This window comes from Myodes glareolus, chromosome 1 (genome assembly GCF_982192425.1).
Source record: "Myodes glareolus chromosome 1, mMyoGla1.1, whole genome shotgun sequence".
Classification (NCBI taxonomy): domain Eukaryota; kingdom Metazoa; phylum Chordata; class Mammalia; order Rodentia; family Cricetidae; genus Myodes; species Myodes glareolus.
In genome coordinates this window covers 38,865,878-38,884,760 of record NC_142026.1, presented here as the reverse complement: position 1 = coordinate 38,884,760, position 18,883 = coordinate 38,865,878, and the positions used below count along the sequence as shown (strand labels likewise).

General features: G+C 35.7%; 1 protein-coding gene across 2 annotated transcripts in view; it reads left to right on the top strand.

Moving 5' to 3' along the window:
• LOC125405424 (solute carrier organic anion transporter family member 6A1) overlaps positions 1-18,608 on the top strand; it is a 70,066-nt gene extending 51,458 nt beyond the window's left edge. The window contains exons 11-14 of one of the 2 annotated variants that reach the window (XM_085696159.2): positions 476-540; positions 8,067-8,204; positions 14,874-14,980; positions 18,435-18,608. In XM_085696159.2, the coding sequence (XP_085552285.2) occupies positions 476-540; positions 8,067-8,204; positions 14,874-14,965 (295 nt within the window). In that variant the 3' untranslated portion in view covers positions 14,966-14,980; positions 18,435-18,608. Of the gene's footprint in view, positions 1-475; positions 541-8,066; positions 8,205-14,812; positions 14,981-18,434 lie in introns of both variants that reach the window. The other variant, XM_048441989.3, reaches the window with a different exon arrangement.
• Positions 18,609-18,883: the final 275 nt, after the last annotated feature.

The following is an 18,883-nucleotide window of genomic DNA, read 5'->3' as shown; positions in this document are numbered from 1 at the left end:
TTTTGGAGTGTAGAATCCAAAACCTCCAACAAAGTAGAAAAATGTGAAGTGGACTTCACAAAGGTGTAACGGATTCTGAACAAAACTGGACCTGCCAGCATGAGGAAAGATGGATTGAGAGGAAGAGAGTTAAGTCACTGCCGGAACAGAAGGCATAGGCCGAGCTTAACCATGAAGTCCCTTCTCTTGGGAAGAGTGAAGAGCTTTGTAGACAGCGTGTTTAAATAATGGAGAAATGGAAAAATTTATACTTTATCTGTATGGAAAACTGAACTTTTGTCAACTAGCTAAAGATTTGTATACAAAATTACGCAACATGCATAATTATCATATTTTATAATGTATAAATATATATATATAATTTATAAATTCATGTTTATAATATATATTCACAATATGACATAATATATATATATATGTATATATATATATAACATGAACCTAACACATAGGTAATATTGTTATTTGCTTTCAGAATTTTACCTAACAATTTAAAGGCCCTGGGCGTGGGTGTGACCTATACAGTCAAGAGATTATTAGGTATGTATTTTCAGATATGCCTAATGTATCAAATTGTTCATATTTATATGTGTATTTAAAATTACAAATAAATAATAATGTAAAATAACACAAAACAAGTAAATAGAAGATTGTTTGGGAAAAGTTGGGAGCTGATTAAATTTAGAAAGAAAATGTGTGAAATAAAAGCCATCCTGTTAAGTAAAATATACATTACTTACATTGTGCCAGGCTGGAACCGTGAATTTGGACCCGAGGTTTCTTTTATCATCTCACCAAAGTGACTTTGAGAGATTGTACAAAACATTCACATACTCACAGTAATTTTCTACTTTCTGTAAGCTTGTGAAGTCCCCAAATTAAATGTCTTCATCACCAATGATTCTCAATCTGATGTGTCTATGAATTTAATTTCTACAAGAACAAATTGAATTTTCTGGGGCTTCCAATGCCATTCCAAATCCATGGTGGCATTTTTTAACTGGTTTGATCTTTCACGGACCTGTGAAGTATGAACAGCTATTATGAGTTCATGTTTGCAATAGTTATGTTATGTCTAGAGGACAGTATTTTATAACTCTCTTCTCCATCCTCTGGTTCTTACATTCCTTCATCCCCTTCTTCTATAATGTCCCCAGAGCCTCTGAAGAGAGGAGGGTCATAGAGATTTCACAAGTGTGGCTGCACACTCATCGCCAAGTATTCGTAGCACTTTGAATAGTAACAAGTCTGCATTAACACCAGCTGCAATAGAAAGTATAGACAAAAAATAAAAACTCAGAGATAGATATTGGGGTTCAGTCTGAAAACCAGAAAAGCAAAGCAGCCAAGCAACTAGAGAAGTCTTACCTCTATCAAGGTGGGGCAGCCACGAACTAAACAGAGTAAGGCTCTTTCTCTTTTCATTTTATATTTCTTCTCATGCTGGTGTTAAAGATGTGTGACTCCCTAGTACTGGGATTAAACATTTGAGCCACCACCACCTTGATTTGTTTCTACATTGATCTTGTGTAGCCCAAGGTAGCCTTGAACTCACAGAGATCATCTGACTCTGTCTCCCTAATCCTGGATTAAAGTTGTGTGTCACCATTCCCTGACCTCTGGTGACTTTAGCTATGCCTCTGGTCTTCAGACAAGATTTATTTATCAAAATATAAATAATATACCACTACATTTCTCCTTTGTGTCTAAAATAAAGAAGAAATCTATAAATAATATTAAAAAACTATTATGGGATGTCATTCTGTTTATATGTTGCTTTTATTGGTTGATGAATAAAGTTTTTTTGACCAATGGCTTAACAGAGTAAAACTAGGCAGATACAGAAAGAAAGTAGGCAGAGTCGGGGAGATGCTATGTAGCTGCTGAAGGAGACAGATGTCTAGAGCCTTTCTGGTAAGCTACAGTTTCATGACAATACAGAGATTAATAGAAATGGGCTAATTTTAGATATAAGACTTAGCTAGGAATATGTCTAAGCTAATGGACAAGCAGTGATATAATTAATAACATTTCTGTGTGATTATTTGGGTCTGGGTGGCTGGGAACAAAAGAGAAGTCTCCATTTATTAAAAAAACTATATATAAGAAGTACAATAACTGTATACAATATATACAGGCAACAAATACATCAATAATATCTAGTCAATTTGGATTTGACAAATTCAGAGAAAATACTCCACATCTATCTCATCTCGGTGAATCCAAATTTTTGTCCCTAATTTACATTCTTCAACAACTTGCATTATCATCTAAAACTATCTTTTGATAGCTTTCAACCTTATATATACTTTACACTTCTTTAGTGAATTTCTTTTCTTAGTATCATAAATGAGGGAGACTATAACTACAACTGTCTTGTCTTCAACTGCCTCAGAGACCCAGGAAGGAAATAATATTAACTGAGTAAGCAGGAAATGCAAGCAAGCAACTTCCAAAAAATAGAAGTGACAGAAACAGCTGTCTGCCTGAATAGTTATAATAGATGCAGTGTTGAGGCATCTATCTTTGGCCTACAGGCCTAGCATATCTGACAGACATTTCTTTGAAGAAAGACATACTGAAGAGCCGTCTCTCCTTGTCTTGACAACGTTTGTCAATCACTTTTTTGTGTCTTACTTTTCCAATTAGTACAACATACTGTCAGTAGTCAAGACAAGGGTATTTTATTGCTCAGCAACTTATTTTTACCACAAAGAAAGCAAACTCCACACGGAGTTTCTTTGATACCCATTACCACCTCTGAAGTAGATTGGTACTGCCAGGTGGAGACATGCCTCTCTGTCATAAAAAGGAACATAGGTTATTCAATCATCTTAAATTTCATATTCGTTTGATCTCTGAAATGTTTGAAGATGACCTTTATCTAAAGTGTATCTTTGTTTGACCTTGAAAACACACCCAGTGTGACTACAAGTTCTATTATACTAGGTGATTAACTACTAACCTGCATTTCCTTATTATCCTAAACAGTTGGTAATAATAATTTTTAAGGAGTAGAAATTTGCATTATTAATTGTTAAATGAGTTATACGGGTAAAATACCATTACCAGGAGTAGAAATGTGCGTACAGCTTGTTCTAAAAAATTAATCTTAATATACAAAATTATATACAGTACAAAAACATCCAATCCAACATAAAACATTTAAAGCTAGTAGCTGCTTTTTAAACGTATATTTAACATTCTACCTTTTTATCTTATTGTATCTATATCATCCCTTTTATATTTCAGAGAAGATTCAATAATCTACTTTCTTTATCCTACTGAACATATCCCCCTTTTTTCTTTTCAAAGCAAGATCCTTGAATCTAATTTCCTTTGTTTAGCTTTGTTCCAGACCACTACCAATAATAACTTGCAACTAATCCTCTAAACAATGACAAATATCCACAATCCATTGAACAGCCAAAAACAACCCACCTTACCCCTTAGGAATGTGGGCATCAGATTTCTAAATTTACTTTCTGCTCTCTGGTGTTGACAGGATCTTTATGGGATCCTGAAAAGAAAAATTTGGGTTCATTTTCAAATCCTGGGAGAGGTAGCTGTATCATGTTTTGTCCAGTCCATAATGGGAAAGTGCAGGGCTTGTTTCAATTCCCAACTAGAGCAGTCAGTTAGGTTGGGTTATTTCAGCTAGCCACCACAAAATAGTTCTGAGCAGACCAAAACTGATCCTCAGAAGATATTTTTTCTATCTTAGTGTTATTATCATAACCCTGGAAGCATCATCATTATGGGGTCCCATCCTCCTTATAGAGACTTGAAAGATCACTGTTAAGCATGTTCATGTTTCACTGTAGAAAACTGGTAGACACTCAAACCTGAAATCATATACAGAAAGGTAGATGAAATTTTTTCCAGAATTAGCTAGTAATCTATATGACTATTAATATCATGACACAACTTTAAATATATATTTATATATAATACATATATAATATAACATATGTATATATGTATATATATATACTAATCTCATAAATCTTATATCTTAAGAAAAGCTGTCAAAGGTTCAAAATAAAACCAAAAGATTATGAGTTTAGAAACAATAAAAGAGTCCTTAAATATGTTTTTCTTATATCCCATATAAGGTGGCTCTTCTGACAAAGACAGAGATTTAGAATTTCACTTTAATAAGCCTGCTTGGGTTTAGAGAAGGGGAAAGCCACACTCCAACTCCAAAGCCATCTTTAATCATTAACTGTACTAGGACTACAAAAATACTACAATTGAGAGCTAAGTCTCAATGTTTCTTGTAAAGTTAACTCAGAGACTTTTTCCACATAGGTTTTTAATTTTTTACCTAGTTAATGTGGTAAAATGATCCATTCAAAGGTCATATATTCCTTCTGCATTAAAATTACTGTAGGTGAATGTTTAGAGTATAATATGTCCAGAATGCACTTAAGTTCAGATCCAAATGATCCACATGTATCTTCTGTAATTTCTTTTCAATCAAAGTCAATTCTTTTTCAACTTTAGTTGATAATTTCCTGGTGCTATTTAAGTTCTTGCCTCCATCTAAGGTTTTGTTTAAATGAATCAGTTCATTGGGTTTTACCCTAATACTGGGCCAAAGTAATCTTTGAAAGTCATTAAGAGTTTGCAATTGATCTCTCCTAATTTGCACCTCTGGGGGTCTAATTTTTTGTAATTCCATTTTATAACTTAAATAATTAATAGAATCTCTTCTTTGTATTCTTCCAGAAACAATTTGTAACCACCAACAACGCAAAATTTTCATCTTCAAACATTCTTTCTAAAGCAACTACATTTGAATAAGACATCAAAATGTCATCCATGTAATGGCAAACTATAGTTTCAGGAAATTGCTTTCCTGTCATATCCAATGGCTGACTTACAAAATACTGGCACAGGGTGGGGTTATTTAGCATTACCTGTGGTAGAATCTTCTACTGATATCTTTTAGCAGGCTAAGAACTATTATAAGTAGACACTATGAAGGGAAATTTTTCTTTTGTCTTTTTCTTGTAAAGTTATAGTGAAGAAATAATCTTTTAAGTCAATAACTATTAGAGGCCATCCTTTAGGTAATAGAGAAGTCAAAGGAGTGCCAGACTATAGAAAGTCCATTGGCTGAGTCACTTTATTAATAGTTCTTAAATCTGTTACCATTCTTCATTTTCCAGATTGCTTTTTAACAACAAATACAGAAGTATTTGAGGGGCTGGTTGCTTCTTCAATATGTGGAGCATATAGATACTCCTGTACCAACTGTTCTAAAGCCTGCAGTCTCTTTATTGTTAACTCATACAGGTTTATCTGTCAGCCATATTTAAAGGTAGGGCTGTTGGTGCCTTTGGAATATCAGCAACTGTGGTCCTCTCTTCCTGTACAACCTCAATGGTTGGTGAATGTTCTTTATAAAATATTCTAATATTTTTCTCTGAAACATATGCTAATATATGGTTTTGTTTCTAAGATTGGAGAAATGTTAATCTGAGAAGTCCTTTGTTGTAACAAGTCACATCACCACACACTCAGTGCTATGTTAGTTACATATGGTTTTAATATTCCTCTCTGTTCTTCTGGCCCTGTACATTCAACTCATCTTGTACTCTCCTTTACCTAAGATAAAGTTTCAGTTCCTAAAAATTGAACATTTATGTAATGAAGAAGCCAATTTGTATGGCAAGATTCTGATGAAATTACATCCACAACTGTGTCTACCAGACCTTCAATGGCAATGTCGTTTGTTCATATTTTTAATTTGGGTCTTTGTTCATTTATATAAGTTTGCCAAAATATTTGCTTTATGATTTCTGTTGAACTTTTTGTTCTCCCTTCTATAGATGTTCTGTTATCCAGAGCAGTATGGCTTCTTACAATAGGCATTAACTTCCTTCATTGCTTTGGAAAGGAGTTTTCTCTATGATGACAGGAAATGACTGAAAAGGATTTGACATAAGGACTGAATTTGGCAAAGTAACCTGTGAGAGACTCCTTGCAGAGTCTTCTGATGGCAAAGTATTATTAAGAATATTCCTCCTTGACCTATTTTCATTAGCCCAATGACTACCACGTAATCCAGAAGGGAGAGGAATTCTGAATAGATTATTTTTAGAAAAATGAAAACATTGTTTATAGGAGCATTTTGCCTATAATCCCTTTTAAAGTGACATTATTTGCCACAATTATAACATTTAACATTTCAATTTTTCCCCAAAATTCTGGAAATCACTTCTCCTATCCATGTATAATCATGCTCTTGAAATTCTATATTAACTGAATCTCAGATTCATTCATCCAAGGTGCTGACCTTGCCTTTAATGACCTAATTATTCTTTTGCATAGAAAATTGGCATTCTCAAAAGCCATAGATTCAATTATTATTTGTTAGCTTCTATTTACTGCTAAAGTCAATCTTTTTAAGAAATCCACAAAGTCTTCCTTTGGCCCTTGAAGAACTTTAATAAAAGACTCAATTTTCTTTCCTATTTCTCCAATTCTGTGCCAAGCATTCAAAGCTGATGCTGGCCTAAATCCAGTGTGTGGTCATCATATACAGCCTGCCTTTCTATAGTTTCTTTCTTCAAGAAATTGACCTTGGGAGATTTTCCTACCTCTAGGTTTAGTCCATTTGTTCAACAATTTTGGCCTCTACTCTGAAGCAGGTACTCCATTGTAAATGTTTCAGTCTCTAAAACTCCCTTAACCAAATCTTTCCAGTCATTAGAGATAATTCTGTAACAAACTGACCATGAGTTTAACATTTGCTTCAGAAAAGTTGAATGCATGCCATTGAGAACTATTGCTTCCTTGAATCTCTTTAAATCTAACAATGGCACAAGAATACAGTTATCTACAACAGAGCCTCTGCCATTTGGCAATTCTTGTAAGGTTACTGGATATATCAAGGTTGATTTTCTGAAAACCTTAGGCTGTTCCTCTCTGTTCTTATAATACAATGTTGAAATTGCCTCTCCATTACAATCTTATGTCTGGATTTGGATCTTTCTGTAATCTATTTTATTAAACCTGACTAGGTTTCAAGGCAGCTACTACCTTGGCATCAGCCCAAGAAAGGGGTGCAGGGAGAGTCTTCAATCCATGGGTGAGAGAGAGAGAGAAAGAGAGAGAGAGAGAAAGAGAGAGAGAGAGAGAGAGAGAGAGAGAGAGAGAGAGAGAGCAATGAAACCTAGTCAGTTAAGGCTGGAGACCCACATTCAGCTCCAATGGGATGTCCATGTGCAGTTCCATCCTGTGTTGATGGCTAAAAAGCCTCAGGCAAATTGTTGGGTGCCAAATGTACCATGAATGATAAAGTCCAGAGATAAATATTGGGGCTCAACCTGAAAACCAGAAAAGCCAAACAGCCAAGCAGCTAGAGAAGTTTTACCTCTACCAAGGCTGATTGACTGCAGACTGAATAGATTAGAACTCTCTCTCCTCCCATTTTGTATTCCCTCTAGAGCTGGGATTAAAGGCGTGTGGCTCCCTAAGACTGGGATTGAATGTATAAGACACCATGAACTGAATTTGTTTCTGCATTGATTTTGTGTAGCTCAAGATGGCCTTGACTTAACAAAGTAACAAAGATCTGTGTGATTCTGATTCTGTCTCCCAAATCCTCGAATTTAAGTGAGTTTCCCCATTACCTGACCTCTAGTGGTTTTAGCTTTGCCTTTGTTCTTCAGGCAAGATTTATTTATCAAAATACAAATAATATGCTACTACAAGAAAGCTTCCCTGCTGCAGATCAGGAACATCAAAAATCTATAGAAATAAATGATACTTAGAATGTAATTTTCCAATATGATCATTTAGAAACAAATCAATATTTTCTTTTCTAGGTCATACAACATTCCTGTACATGCAGGGATCAGGATATTTATTGTCAGGGTCATGGAGACAATTGATAAAAAATATTGCCGTATTTTAAAGAATGTGTTTAGAGAATCGTGTGTGTGTGTGCACAAACATGTGTGTGGTGTATCTGAGAAAGAGTGTATAGAAATTATTCTAGTCCTGGTCAATAGTGTGTTTATAAAGCACTTATATAATCATTGACTATTTTATAGGATCCATCCCTGGACCACTACTTTTTCGATTAACAGCAAAAAGCTCTTGTATTTACTGGGACGTTAGTAAATGTGGAAGTAAAGGTCGTTGTTGGATCTACAGTAAGAAAAAAATGGTCTTCATATTGTTGGGACTATGTAAGTAATGTGAATTATATATATTTAAGTAAATAAAATTGATTGTAGAATTTGCAATTGTTTATAAAAAAAGAAATAGTTACCATGAGTAAATACTTTGATAATTAAAGACTTATAAATTGTGTAGGAAGTATTTTATAAACCTATACTACAGAATTTATATAAATACTTGTTTTGTTAAGTGGACTACAGTTCTGCATCATTCCTTAAAAAAATGATAATTGGTATAATTTCAGTTGTTAACTAATTTTGCCTGTGCATTTATATAATAAAATTGGTTTCCCTCATGGATTTTTCAACTTTACATTATTAAAGATTAGTAAATAGCATCTTCGAAATATTATCTCTCTGAAGACTAAACTTGATCATTTTACTGCTGTGGAACAATCTTTGTAAACTGTAAATATGTGTTACATATTTACATGTTAACTAGAGAGCTGACTTACCAATAGATGGACAGGTAGAAATTAGGTGGAACTTGCAGACAAAAAGAGAGTGTAATGAAGAAGGAGGAAGGAGTCTCAGGAGTGTGAGGGAACATGGAAAGAAGCAAGATAAACTTGCTACATTGAAAAAAGTTACTGCCACCTGGCACAGTATAGATAAGAAATATAGGTTAATTAAAATGTAAGAGCTATCTAGTAATAAGCCTGAGCTATTGCCAAGCATTTATAATTAAAAATAAATATCTGTATGGTTATTTGAAAACTGGCTGTCAAGACAGAAAAGTCCACCTTCATTTCTCCTATTTTGGTAATATTAGATAAATTATGTCAGTTTTTGTTACTGAAATTCTCACAAAATTACTCAATATTTTTTTTCCAAAAATAAATTTCCACATAATAAATAAATAAAATTTCCACATAAATTTTGCCTTGGGCAAAAGGTTGGGGTTTGTTAAATAAACACAAAGCAGAACAAATGATCAGGATGCAGGACAAAGACATGAGCTCTCAAACCTTCCTTGTCCCCAATAAAATGTTTTCATTGAAACTATTCTGCCTCCACAAACTGTGCAAACAACGAAGAGCCAAGTATTTTTATCCCTGAGTCTATTGGCTCAAATTACCATATTCTACTCACTGGCCCTCGTAAGCTAATGGTGGCATCATAATGCCAAATGCATTTAGTCTCAGCACTGCTTAAAGAATCAAAGTCCAAAGTCTCTTTGGAGGTTCAAGGAAATCCCTTAACTGTAACCTCACATAAAGTCAAAAGGCCAATTACAGACATCCACTGTTTAAAGGCACATTATACACATTACCTTTTCAAACCAGGAGAATGGGGACATACTGAGGATGCCCCAAATGGGTACATACTGAGGATGCTCAAGACACAGGAGTAAAAACATGTAACCTGGGCCAAGTGTCAGGGTACTTAGATGGCTACACCACTCCAGCTTTGCAATACACTTTCCTACTTCCAGTCTGCTGCTCTCTCTGGTAGATATTTCACGGTTTTGATATCTCCAAAATCTTGTTAAATAAACACAAAGCAGAACAAATGATCAGGATGCAGGACAAAGACATGAGCTCTCAAACCTTCCTTGTCACTTCACAGCTCAGATTCACTTTCCCAGCTTCATAGAATGGTCTTTCATGGCCTTTTTTCTTCTTAGACTCTTCCTGTTGAAGGGACAACGCTGCCAAGTGTTGGCTGGCCTCAGCAGCAGACTGACAATTGGAAGGAGAAATTCACAACCTGGTCACTCACTTTTATGTCTTTCACACTCCTACTATTAGTACCTTGTGAACACCACTATTGGATTTGGTTTCCAGTTTTCCATGGACAATGACAGCCTGGAGTGACATCTGTAGCAACTTTTGCTAGCTTCCTCAGAACAGAAAACCCTCAGGCTCCCTTTTACAAATCAAAAGGTCATCTGGGTGTCCTTGGGTTATCTTTTCCTTTATTCCAGTGCAGAGGTCTTTCTTTATTAATGCTAGCCTCCTTAACAATTACAACTACTCTTCCAGCCTCTATTAGTAACACTAAACTTCCTAGGAGTCCTTTTCTCTTGAAACTGTACATTTTTATCTCTTCTGTCTCACTTCCTTTTTGCTGAAGACCTATAAAGAGGAGACATAACACCAAGCCTTGGGTACAAAGATATGCTGTCTTGAAATATCTTCCACCAATGAAACTAGTCGATATATTTTAATTGGGCTTTAGTCAAATTCTTGGAACACAGGCAGAAGATAGACAAATGCTGTACCTAAACATCACAGGAATGACTGCTAGACCAGTTGTCTTTACTCCCCTCTGGATCTTCCTGAACTGTGCCTCCATTTTTCAGAGTTCCCTCAGGATTATTGTTCTCCAGGATCCTATTTGAACAACTCATGAAGTTCTACTTACAGAATTCAATTGTTTTTCTATTCCACAGTTCCAAAATTTTCTACATTTCTCCAAAAACCAACATAGTCAAGTTCTTCATAACAATAACCCGCCCACTGTTAACAAATTCTGTATTAGTTGTTTTTCTACTGCTGTAATAAAGTGTAGTGACGAAAAGTAATTTATCACAGGGTTTATTTTGATGTATGCCTCCAGAGTGATGAGTCAGTCGCAGTGGGAAGGCTTGCCAGTAGATGGCAGACATGACAGCAGGTGCAGGGAGCTAAGAGATCGCATCTTCAATTATAAACATGAAACAGAGGAAATCAGGAAAATTAGGATAAAGCTATGAATTCCCAATGCCTATTCCTAATAAAGAAGTCCTCCAGCAAAGCCACCTTCCCTGGCAGGGTCATCACTGGGGATCGGTGTCCAAATACCTGAGACTGTGGGAGAAATTCTCATTCAAGCCACTACAATGAGTTACTTTTAAAAGCAGGGGTTGGAAGAAAAACTGTAAAAGACCATGGTAAGGTAGGGTGTGTTTGGCAAGAGTTAGAGGGGCGAGTAGGGGGATGAATATATAAAATAGAATATGTGAAATTCTGAAGGAATTCCTTTTAAAAAATTACGTTTAAAAGAATATTAATGGTTTTATTAAAAACAAGCAAGCATATGCCCTTAACATAGGGACAGGGTTGCACTGGGAACATCTGTGACTAAACCCAGAGAGACTAATTGACAAAATAGAAATTCATCCTTTAATGAAGCTGAGGTAGCTGCCAGAGTGGAGTGTGCAGCCTCAACCATGGTTCAGGTGTCACACCACCAATTACATGGTCTGAAAATATTAAACAGACTTTACAGAGAAAGCATAATTCATGAATCTTAAATTATAGGACATTTTGAATAACATTAGAAAATAAGCATTCCTCTTTTGTTCCTCCCAGAAGGCAAATCATTACTTCATCCAAGGACCTTATCTACCTGTTAGTCAGTCAGCAGTCATCTTGCCTTTAGTGTCAACTGCTGTGCTCGTACATGGCTTGAGTTCCGGTAGCCTTGATTCAGGTAGCCGAAGAGAGAGAGAAGTGATGCCCATGTATCGTGGAGAGGAATTCTTTTCAATGAAATGAGAATAAGCTTCAGAAAACTCATGAGATCAAGTTTCTAAGATCAACTCCAAGGACTTCGCTACACACGAAACTGCAAAAGAAGAAAAAAGAAAGTCATGCTAATTTAGATCCTTTGCCTAAGAGTTCAAGAATGATGAACAAGATGAATGATGAAAATTGGAAGAGTGTGTGTGGGTAAAAGACATGCAAAATATGTTTTGATTTCATTGATAGCAGCATGTTGAACCAAAGTAATGAATGCCTATGTGCTATTTGTGTGAGTCTGTGCAGTGTGGCGCGACATACATTTTCATGTACTCACTGGAGAACCCTGGAAAATGTTACCACATTATGACGGTATAAAAGGTTTACTGCAGAGACAAACAACAGAAGACAGTCTGGATGGGAACCAGAAATAAATTCAGAAGAAATGAAAAGCATAGGAACTACTTAGAAATTCAAAACTAACTAAGGTAGCACCATCTAGTAAGTCTAGAAATGTGCAGCAAACTAACCAATTGATGAATGGACAATGACAATTTTTCATTACATACCAAAGATTCTACTGGACCCCGACAAAGAAGAAAAACTTGTCCCTTTGACAACATGCGTAAATCAGATAGATATCATGTATATTATTTTTCCTTTTGATTGTTATAAAAGCAGTTGAGTCTTGGTACTTTATAATGAAAATAAGTTTATTTAGTCCCTGGATTGAGAGTTTCAAATGACAAATAGGACTGTAATTCTCTGTGGGCCTTTTGACTGTATCAGATCATGCTATCTGACATAATGTGCGGAACCTGTGCATTAGAGAGCTATCACATTAAGAGACAGGATGCTAAAAGAGCCAGAGCTTAACCTCAGTGCTACCCCGGGGAAACAATCAATGTCAATTACTTGTAAAATCTGTATCCCTAGTGTTCTCTAAGAGTCCCCCACTGGGCCCCAACTCTTATAAGACTCATCACCATGGTCTTAGTACAACAGGATCAAGCTTCGAATGCATGAGCACCCAATGTGCAGCAATCCATCCCTGCCCTCTGAGATCTGAGATGTCTTAATGCAAAATATAGTAATTCTATCCTCACAGTGCCAAGGCCCCTTCAGCATCACTGCAAAGTTCAAAATCACGGGTTCACTTGAGACTCATGGAAAGCACTTTCAGATATGAGCTGTTGTTAAAAAAAAAAAATTACATGCTTGCAAATTAGAAGTGTGACAAGACAGGACAAGAATCATTAGTCCTAAGGGAGATGTCAGGAGATAAAGAGGAGTACTGAGGACTTAAAGAAGATTGAAATCTGTCACAGTAGATATTGAATCTTAAAACTCCAAACCCAGTCTCCCAGGAACACAGTGCTGAAGGGTGTCCCCGCAGGCAACCTATGCCTGTGATTTTGAAGACACTACCAGATCCACAGTCTCTCTTTTGGTCTGCCTCTGTACTCTGTCTACTTTCTCTGATGCTGCTTAATATTGCTAATTGCTCTGATTGTCTATTGCCCATTTCCAAAGCTAAAGTTGGCATCGCCCTTTTAGGCCTGTTCTGTGTGACCTCCAATCTTGCAGCAAATCACAGGCTGGTTTCCCTGGCTTTCTTTTCAAAAATTTATTTAAATTGTCAAGATACCAAAACCATTTTTTTTTTGCATTTTACTCCCCTGGACAATTAGGACATTTGAGTAAGATCTGCTTCCAATGTGAGCATTAGTAGTTAAATATGAGACATGGCTACTTAGTGGTACTCACTTGGAAGCAAGGAGAGAAAGTTCCCCTAAGTAGCAAGTCCATTTAGAGCTATGAAACTTAAGACACTGAAGAATCCACCCCTGTCAGGAGCAGACATCTCTCCAAAGAGTTCAGAAATGTTCTGAAGATCCTTCTTCATTGTTTGATGCACAATGACCCACTCCTGTTTAGTCAAACTAATCTCATTAGTAAATGCTTGCTGGGCCCCACTTCTCTTTTCTTCTTCCAAACATTTGGTCTTGCTCATTCCTGACCAAGCTATGAACTCACCAAGTCTTTCCATTCAGTTTCCTTTTGTTCGACTATAATTCTGAATAAAAACAACCAGTGCAGCTCTTAGCTTAATCTTACTGTTTTCTTGTTTGGGCTTCTGCCCTCTCAGCATTAAGCATGTGTCTTGGTATTTCTTCGCACTCCTTGTTCTTTGCATGATCATTGCATTTCGGTCTCTGACTGCAACAGAATACTCCAGTTACAGGTCCTTCTGGTATAAAAGTGTGGTCTTGCACCTCTTGATCTCATCTGCTATGGAAATGTACCCAAAGTAGACTGCATGCCACTGCCATGAAGTTCTCCTCTGCCTTGAATGTTAATTTTTCTATTTCTTTAAACATAGAAAATTTCATTGTATTGTCTGGATATTTTCCTATTGCTGAGTGTTCTGATCTCATCACACTGTTCTTGGAAGCACAACCAGATGCATTCCTATAATTTTTCATTCTTTTCTCCAGCTCTGTGCTTCCTAAAGAACATCACAGCCATTCATTGCTTACAATTTTCACTGTAAAATTACAGCTTGATCATAGGTAACTACATCTTTGAGGTAATATCTCTAAAAATTTATGAAATATTTCATAAACGGAAAACTCTGATTCATGTGACACAACTGGTGTTAGATAACTGGTATTGTCTTGCTACAACATTTTTACTCTAATAAACAGGATTTTCTGTTTGTGGAGTTTATTTTTATATGATAGTTGTAATTTTCAGAAATTTAAAACAAAGCAAAAACCTATAAGAATGATTATATTTTCTATAAATTACTATTTATTTGTGGAGAGTGACCAGTATTTCAAACACTATAGCTGATTAAACCTTTAAGTATTTTCAGTTTCTACTGACAGATAAATTTGAAAAGTACAATTCATTTATGTGTTTTCAAATTAATACAGTTTATGAATTCATAAAATGCTACTTTTAGAGGATATCTGACAAATATGAAACATTTTGTTAGCATTTAAAAATATTTAACATAGCTTTATAATATTAAATTTATTTTATTTTATAATTGGGGAATTAATACTTTCAAAAATAAATGATATCTTTTCTTCACGTAGATGGTATTCTTTCAATAACTTTTGTTAAAAAACAGTTACATTATAAGTATTAATTTTTTTAATTCAGGTAGTATTTGCAAATTGGCCACAACCTTCCTTGTTTTTTATGCACTTCAAAAATATGACAGGCTGGTACATGACAGTTCTGAGAATCCGGCCCCTCCAGAAAAGAAAGCAAAAAAAAAGAAAAGAAAGGAAGAAAAAAGAAATTTCTAACTAACTAATTTCTTCATTGGTAAGAATTTTATATTTTTCATTTGTCAATATCATATTACCTTTTAAAATAATAGTAGTGATATACTTAAATTTTAAAATTTGCTTTATATGATTTCCACAAGTTTTATTATGATCATAAAAATAATTTGTTCTAAGATTGCTGAAGATATTTTGAACCATATACTTAATACATTTTCCCATTAATGGTATATGCATTTAATCCCAGTAGAGGGTGGGAAAGGCACGGAAATCTCTGAGTTTGAGGCTAACCATGTTTACAGAGTGAAATTCAGGGCTGCACAGAGAAACCCTGTTTCCAAAAACCAGAAAGAAACAAAAACAAAAACAAAAACAAAACATAATGACTCAAATAAAGGTAGACACATACACACACACACGCACACACACACACACACAGAGAGAGAGAGAGAGAGAGAGAGAGAGAGAGAGAAAATCACATTGTATAATTTCAATTACATAAAAATATCTAAACATCTATAGCAGGGGTACAAGAAGATAGAACACTCATATACACAAATAAATAGATAAATGAATCTTTAAAAAAATATTGTAGGTTTTCTTTTTTCTGTTTATTTAAAACAGATTCTTTTCTCATGCAACATATTCCGATTACAATTTCTCCTACCAATACTCAACCCAGTTTGCTCCCACCTCTCCTCCAGGCCAGTGGCATTCTTTTTCTTTCTGTCTGCTGTTAGAAATAATCAAACATGACAAAATAACATATAAAAAGATAACACAAAACTCATCACATTAAGCTGGACAAGGCAACCCAACAGAAGGAAAAGAGACCCAGAACAGGCACTAGATACCCATTCCTTCAAATACTTAGGAGTTTCGTGAAAACACTAAGCTGAAAGCTATAATACAGAGCAGAGACCAGTGAAGGCCCATGTGCTTTTTGCTGCAGCCTCTGTGGGTTCATATTAGCCTTGCCCAGTTGATTCAGAGAGCCCTTTTCTCCTAGTGTCTTCCTTCCCCTCTGGGTCTTATATTCCTTCCTCCTTCTGCCAGGTTTCCTGGACTCTAAGGTGAGAGATATGATGGAGACATCAAATTTAAAGCTGTATGTTCCGAAAACTTTTTCCCTCTGCATAGTGTCTGACTGTGGGTGTGAGCATTTGTTTCTGTCTGCTGCAGCAGGAAGCTTCTCTAAAGATGACTGGATAAGGCTCCGATCTATGAGTATAGCAGAATATCATTAGGAGTCATTTTACTGGGTTTTTTGTTTGTTTTGTTTTGTTTTTATTTATTTTTTTTATTTTTAGATCAGTTCTGTTTGGTTTTAACCTAGGTCTCTGGACTATCTAGTGTCTGGTTCTTGGTCACTCAAGCAGTATTGGGTATGAATTCTGTCTCATAGAGTGGGTATTAAGTCACCCTCATATATATTATGGAGCTTTGATTGTACTAGGTTTCAATAACATTTCTCAAGTATCTATCAATTCCAACTGTTGCCCCACTTTATCTCCTTTAACCCAATCTCTGCTCCCACTCCCTATAGCATGATTAATGAAAACCCAAAGAAAGAGAAATAAGGATTCAACCTGAAGGCCAGAAAATCAAAACAGCCAGTCACTGGCTCTGTATCTCAGTCTGAAATGATGATCCAGCCTCCAGGAATCTCAGAATGAGACTGCGTCCGAGACTTATCTCCTTCCATCTTGTATTCTACTCTAGTTCTGTCACCACTGTCTGGTCTGTAAGGCTGATCAGTGTGGCTGATTTCCTCTCTTTTTTTATTAAAAATGCAAATGAAACTCCCCACTTGATCTTTCTGTTCTTCTCCCTACCCACCACCCCCACTTCAACCATAAAAACTATTCCGTTTCCCCTGCCCCTGGGTGCTCAATGTGTTCAACCATTTCCCTTCCTCTATACATAGCTTCTCTGGGTCTGTAGATTGTAAGTTGATTAATATTTATTTAATGGCTAATAATCATTCTTTACCCATTCCTTTGTTGAAGACATCCAGGTTCTTTCTAGTTTCTAACTATTATTACTAAAGCAGCAGTTAACGTGGTTGAGGAAATTTCCTCATGGTAGGATGATGTGTCTTTTGGGCATATGCCCAAGAATGGTATATCTGGATATTGAGGTAAATTGATTCTTATCTTTCTGAGTAACCACCATACGGTTTCCCAGGTTATGCTCCCACTAGCAATGGAGGAGTGTTCCACATCCTCAAGAGCATTTATTGTCACTTGAGTTATTGACTTTAGCTGTTCTGGTATAAGATGAAACCTAGGAGTAGTTTTGATTTTCATTTCCCTAATGGTTAAGTATGTTGAACATTCCTTTTAAGTGTTTCTCAAACGTCTGAATTTTATGAACAGGGCCTGATCACGTAAATCAATTGCCTGTTTTCTTCCTTTATTCTTCAATTTATAATTAATCATAACTACTTCTTGGGAAGAAAAATTTGCACTTAAATATAGAAGTTAATGTCTGGAATTCTTCTAAAGTTAAAATGTGATTCTAAAGAGATTTCAATTTTTCATGTTATTGTACATTATTTAACAAAAGAGATTTTAATTTTTCATATGTTATTATACATTATTTAGCTATATTTTCCAGATATTAGATAAAAAATGATTTTTCAGCTAGGCAGTGGTGGTCCACGTCTTTAAGCCCAACACTTGGGAGGCAGAGATAGATAGATCTCTGTGAGTTCGAGGTCAGCCTGGTCTACAAAAGCTAGTTCTAGGACAGGCTTCAAAGCTACAGAGAAACCATGTCTTGAAAAATCAAAAAAAAAAAGACTTTTCATAGCAAGAACACAGAAGCCAGTTTTCTCTGCTGTTTTGTTTGGAGAAATAGTAACCTTCATGTAGACAGAGGCTGCTCATTCATTTCCTTGCCACCCAAACCCAAAATCATCACATAGAAACTGTATTAATTAAAACACTGCTTGGCCTATTAACTTACACATATTTCTAGCTAGCTCTTATATCTTAAAGTAACCCATCTCTATTAATCTGTGAATCACCGCAAGGTTGTGGCCTACCTGCAAGGTTCTCACAAGCTTCAGCAGGCATCTGTCCCCTCCAGTGGCTACATGGTGTCTTTCTTACTCCATCTACTTTCTCCATATCAGATTTCCCACCTGATTATATTGTGCCCTGCTTTAGACCAAATCAGATTTTTTTTATTAATCAATAGCAATAAAACATGAATACAGCATACAGAAGGGAATTCCACATCGCCTCTCCTTTTCTGTCTAAACAAAAAGGAAGATTTTAACTTTATAAATGCAAAGTATTCATCCCTATGTCACCTTCTTGTGACCTTGAGGAAAGGGTGAATCCATCCATAGCCACAACAGGCAAAGGAGAGTGTGAAGCAAGAAATAATCACTGCACTCACACTTCATGAACTGAACGTGTAGGATGAAAATCTGTTAACTAGTTTTATGTGAAAATTGACTGATGCTTTTTGGTTTAAACCTGCAGGGTTGGAGAACTTCTGAGGATCCGAATTCTAAGGACAGCAGTCTATTCTTTGAGGAGTTCTTTGAGGAGTTCTTAAGATTTGAGGCCAGGTTATAACTCAGAAGAGAAAATATAACAGAAAATATCAGTGTGGATTTTTATTTTCATAATAAAGAATACTCTTATAAAACGTTTCTGATCATGTTTTATGGATTATGATTTTTTTCATAGTTTTATTATGTGAACAACATATGTTCCTGCCATAGTTCATGCATGGGTCGTTGTAGTCAGAGGCTGCTTGGTTGTTCTCAGCTGAAATAATCACTCCGAAACCATATTATTTGCGATATTATTTGGTCAGTAGCTTAAGCATATTTCTGGCTTACTTTTATATCTTCTCTCTATTAATCTGTTTATCATTACATGGCTGTATCTTTCCGGGTAAAGTTCTGTCCAGTGTCTGTCTTTGG